Genomic DNA, 5,551 nt, shown 5'->3' with positions numbered 1-5,551 from the left:
AGCCCCAAGCAAGAGCGGGAGGCCTGCACACGCAAAGGGAACCCGCGCCTCGCGGGGGGCGGTGAGGACCCCGGACGCTGCTCACGCCGGACCAGACAGGGCCGTCCGTGTCCCCGGTCCCCGCAACGGCACGTGTGAGTGCGTTTCCTCCCTTTGCCAAGTCCCTCCGCTTGTCACGGGCGACCGTGACGGGCACGGCCCTGCTTGTGGGATGGCAGCGTGAACCTGGCCCGTGGGTGCTCTGGGGACTGAGCCTGGTACCAGGGACGCAGGCGGAAGCCAAGCAGGGCGAGAGCCGAGACAGGTGTTTCGGGGGGCTGGCAGAGGGAAGGGCAGGTGGATGAAAAGAAAGGATGAGCCTCCGGGACAGGCAGACGTTCTGTGGACTGGGGAGGCCATGCGACCTCTCTGCTGCGCTCACCCCGCCGTACCCCACGTGGCCTGTGGCTCTTAGCCCCACGGGCATCCTCTGCCCTGCCTGCCACAGGCCTTGGCACCTGCGACTCCCACCACCTGAGCTCCCCACCACCCCCTCTGAGACAGGCATGCCCCCTCCTTCTGCAGCTGCCTGCTCCGCCGTCCCTTCCCATCCTGGGGAGCCCCTCTGCCCCTGGCCCGGCCCCGGCAGCCCCCCTGCCATCCGTGTTAGCAGCAGGAAGCATCGAGGAGGTTTTAGCATCGGCAGCTTGAGCAGACGTGACCCGGGCGTGGGGCGCAGGCCACAGCGATGGAAGGAGGGGCCGTGTTTGCAGACAGGACGTAAAAGATCAAGAATTCGAAGGACTCTTGAAAAAATGTCCTGCAGTCAGCTGTGCCCCGGGTGGGGGGCGGGGGGAGGGTTCAGCGCCTGCTCCCCCGGGAAGCTGAGAACAAAGGTGCCTGTGTCAGCAGCGGAGTCTCCGGGCAGAGTCGCCAGGCGGCGGTGGGCGAGCGTGTTTGCGGCCGGGAGCTCGCATGACGGGCCCAGTGGAGGGACCCAGGCTCGCAGGAGACGCACGCCTTCTCCCCCCTTCCCTGCCATCCCGGGGGGCCGCCTGCGCTTCCCATGGCGTGGGCGGAGACACACTCCCCTTCGAAGGCGAGGTCCGGGTCTTTGGTGTGTTCAGGGAGCCGGGCGTTTGGCCCCGGACCCCGGGCCGGCTGAGGTTTGGAGTGATGGCTGCCGGCCAGCAATGAAACGAGGCTTTTGGGGAGCAGGGAGGCCTCATCCTGGGTCTCCCTCAGCGTCCCGGACCCGCCACATACGAGAAGGCGGAGCACAGGGCCCAACTCTCCCCGTCTGCTCGGGCTGGGCCTGTGCTCTGTGCTGCAAGGCGCCCATACCTGAAACCAGCACAGTGACAGCTTCGGCATCGATGGCCCACAGAGGTGGCTGCGGAGCCCGTCGCCGGCTTGCTGTCGGATTCGTCCACTTCCCAGCCCAGCCGGACGCGCCCCGCGTGCGCCGGTTGTGCAGGGCGTGAAGCGTCCGTTGCCAGCGGTGCGTCCCCTTGGCCGTGTTAGAAAGAGCCTGTCTTCGGGGCTCCCCCTGCGAGGCTGGGGGCCGCCAGGCGCCCCTCGGCCTAGGGGCTCATCACATCTCAGCTTCGGTTTGCTCCCGTCCACACCCCCGTGTGCTGCCGCTGGACCCATAAGAAGGTCCGTAGGCGGGTAGTGATCCGTTTGCCGATGTCACCGTGACCGTTTTCTGCGTAGCACGGTCGACCCGCAGGTGCCTCTTCCGCCCTTGTCCCGCCCGCCCCCGGGTCGTGTGTGTGTGTGTGTGTGTGTGTGTGTGTGTGTGTGTGTGTGTCTGCCTTCCCGCCCTCCGCTCCACCTCATTCCAAATCTCCCCTTGCACGAGCAGACAAGGGAACCGTCACGGTAAAGAGACAGCGGGGCGGACAGCTCGGAGGCGGGGCCCGTCATCTCGCCATCTACGAGGACGAAGTCTTCCTGCAGGAGGGCGACGCCTGATTCTGAAACAATCCGACGGCCAGGCGAGCCAGGACGGAGGCGCACATCCGTCCGGGGCTGTGTGGGCGACACAGGAAGCCACAGACGCGCCTTCGCTGGGGTACACAGCCACCGTTAGCAGGACGGTGCCGCCATCTGCTCGCTGGCTGACCGACGTTCTCAGAGCCCAACGTGGGGTCCCGTGTAACGCAGGGGCCCCAAACACAGGCGAGCAGCTCGGTGCTCAGACTCGGGGCTTCATCTGAAAAGGAGGCCGGGACGGAGGGGTGTCCGCCACCTGCTGCAAACTCAGGGTCTGCATGCCATGTCGCAGCTCCTGGCACTCCTGCCCCGTCTGGAGACGTCAAGGGGCCTGTGAACGAAAGTCACGGGTTCCGTACACGTGGGCGGACGAAGTGGACATCCGTGCGTTCCCTCGCCTGTCACTGAGACTTGGCAGACCCTTAGGAACACACCTGTCAAGCCACAGCGGTATCACCTGTGGGGATGTCCACCGATGAGAAGCACACGCGTCTGCATCGCGCAGGTATCTGAAAATATCCTTGACGATCGTCACCGTCGCTGAGAACTGACCCGGCCGTTACACCTGCGTCTGGACCCTTCAGTTTCATGGACACATAGGTGCGTGACGCCCAGTGGTTCCCCGACACCCATGATACGCGGCCAGGCTTCAGGAATGGGCTGTTCTGACCGTGTTGGGGAGCTCTGTGTCCACACCCAGCAAAGGAGCCCAGGTCGGCACACGCTCTTCGATGGAGCGGCAATTTGCGGTCAGCTGACCCAGTGTCTGCAGGCGCACGGGGTGAAGTGTACCTACACACATCTGTTTTTTTAGATCCGGGGGTGTTTATCCCATCAGGCGGTGAGGATGCTTTTCGTGAAAGCACACGCTGACATTTGAGCTCAAATTCCGGTCCGCCTTCCTGTTCCCCACGGTACGACAGTCTGAATTTTCTCTCTCATGCTTCCCGCGGGCGTGTCCTTGGATTCACAACAAACATATACCAACAGCTGCTGAAAAATGCACAAGGGTAAGGACTCTTTCCAGATGTCTTTGGAGGTCCGTGGACAAGCGATGGTGAAGGCTCTGGATCTCATGCAGCCGGTGAGCTTTGGGAAAAGGTGGGCCGGGGATATGAATACTTGGCGGATGGCTCTGCATGAAGAGCCGGGAGCCAGCACGAGCGGATGTGAGTATGCACGAGTGCCTCTGCGAGAGCGTGTGTGTGTGTGTGCATGTGCGTGCACATGTGTGGGCATGGACGCACGTGCATATGTGTGTGAGTATGCATGCATTGTGTGTGTGCATATGTGTGCACGCGTGTGGGCATGTGTGCAGTGGATATGTGTGAGGATGCATGCATTGTGTGTGCATATGTGTGCACACATGTGGGCGGGCATGCATGCACTGCATGAATGTGAGTATGCATGCATTGTGTGTCCTCATACGTGTGCATGTGTGTGGGCATGCATGTGGCGTGTATGTGTGAGGATGCATGCATTGCATGTGCATGTGCGTGCGTGTGGATGCACGTGCACATGCGTGCGGATCTGTGCTTCACATGTGCATGTGTGCACGTGTGTGGACATGCATGCAGTGCATGTGTGTGAGGATGCATGCCTCACGTGTGCGTGCGTGCATGTGTGTGGGCATGTGTGCAGTGGATATGTGTGACGATGCATGCATTGTGCGCACATATGTGTGCACACGTGTGGGCGGGCATGCATGTACTGCATGAATGTGTGCATACATGCATTGTATGTCCTCATATGTGTGCATGTGCGTGGGCATGCATGTGGCATGTATGTGTGAGGATGCATGCATCGCATGTGCATGTGTGTGCATGTGGATGCATGTGCACATGCGTGCAGATGCATGCCTCACGTGTGCATGTGTGCGCGTGTGTGGACATGCATGCAGTGCATATGTGTGAGGATGCACGCCTCGTGTGTGCACGTGTGTGCGTCTCTGAGTGTTTGATCATAGGGGACAGGGACTCTAACCAGAGACACAGTGACAGAAGGGAGGGCGGGGACAGAGTCGGAGAGGGTGGAGGCAGGAAGGAGACAGGAGAGAGAGAGCAGAGACGGGGTGGGGGGACGGGGGAGATGGGGGGCGGAATGAGCGTGTGCTGGGAAGCGTGAACGGCGGAAGCACCCTCTTCGGGGGCAGGAAGGGGGCTGCCGACGTCCCTCGCTCTCGTGAGAAGGCCATAAAGTGGGCGCTCTGTACGGCATTGCGCCTCACTGGAGGTGTCCCCTGGGGACCACACGTGTGACCTGGGCCACCGCCCTGGCCCCCTTGTGTCTGGAATCGCGTGGAGGGTCGGGAAGCGGGGGCGTGAAGCATGATGCTCGTCCCGCATCTGGGAAAGGCGTCGCAGACGCATCCTCTTCCGTGGGAAGGGGACGGGGGTGTCGTCACGAGGGGGCGTCCGGTCAAGGTCGCAGGCACGCGGGCCGGGACTGTCTCTGACTCGCGCTGGTGTGAGATGTGCGCGAAGGGTCAGTCTTCAGATCCGAAGGGCGTCTTGTGCGTCTGAGGACCCCAGGCTGACGGAGGAGACAGACTTCTCAGCCATCGCTGGCCACTCCGGGAGGACGGGCAGCAGAGGGTCAGTAAAGAGAGATCCAGCTGTCCCCACCGAGTGGCCGGCTGTGGCCGGACACACACCCTGCTTTGCTTTCCGTGGGTATTATCTGTGGCTCCGTGTCCTGTCTTTAAAAACATTCTTCTGCCGGTGGCTCCCTGGTTTTCCCAGTGCCGTTTATGGAAGAGGCTTTCCTTTCTCCACTGTACGTTTTTGGCTTTTTGGTGGAAAATTATTTGCCCGGATAAACACGGGTTCACGTCTGGACTCTCGATTCTGCTCCGCTGGTCCGTGCGTCTGCTTTGCTGCCGATACCGTGCTGTTCCGACGACTGTCGCTCTGTGGTATAATTCGAAGCCGGGCAGAGTGATGCCTCCAGCCTCGATCTGTTTTCTCGTGACGGCTTTGGCAATTCGGGGTCTTTTGTGCTTCCATAGGAATCCGGTGATTTTTTGTTCTATTTCTTTAAAAAAAACGCCGATGGGATTGTGATGGAGATCGCATTAAATCTGTATGACGCTTTAGGTAATAAGGTCATTTTAACCATGTTGAGCAGACTCGTGGTTCTTACAGGGTCGGTGGGGTGGGCGGGAGGCAGACGGGGTCAAGGGGGTGGCGACAGAAAGAAATCGAACTGCGGGACGCGAACCCACAAGGCGATGCGTATCCGCCTCACTGTTACAATGCACAGCTGACACGCCCCAGATCTCGTTAACCGATGTGACCATAAAACATAAATTCATTAATTCAGAAAGTGAACTAAATTAAGACCGCCGTTGCAATGGCAAATGGTGTTTAAAACACCAAGTCGCTCCCGGAGCTAAACATTTCATTTCCATCATCGTTGTTTTTTTTTTTAAACAAAACAAAACAAAACTACAGCACAGCAGAACTTTGGAGACTCCCCAGAGCCGCATTCTTTGTGGTTGGAGAAGCCAGCCCGGGCGGTCAGCACATCTCCATGGAGACGGAGCCAACAAAACAGACCGGGTGGGGGGGGAAGC

At 60.1% G+C, this 5,551-nt stretch overlaps 1 protein-coding gene across 1 annotated transcript in view; it reads left to right on the top strand.

Annotated features, from left to right (window-relative positions):
* Positions 1-3,031: 3,031 nt before the first annotated feature.
* LOC102898098 (CD99 antigen) overlaps positions 3,032-5,551 on the top strand; it is a 47,612-nt gene continuing 45,092 nt past the window's right edge. The window contains exon 1 of the mRNA XM_015592699.2: positions 3,032-3,078. Coding sequence (XP_015448185.2) covers positions 3,032-3,078 — 47 coding nt within the window. The remainder of the gene's footprint in view (positions 3,079-5,551) is intronic.

Source organism: Pteropus alecto, unplaced genomic scaffold, assembly GCF_000325575.1.
Source record: "Pteropus alecto unplaced genomic scaffold, ASM32557v1 scaffold96, whole genome shotgun sequence".
Lineage (NCBI taxonomy): Eukaryota > Metazoa > Chordata > Mammalia > Chiroptera > Pteropodidae > Pteropus > Pteropus alecto.
Note: the sequence above shows the minus strand (reverse complement) of the source record. Positions and strands in the feature narration are given on the sequence as shown.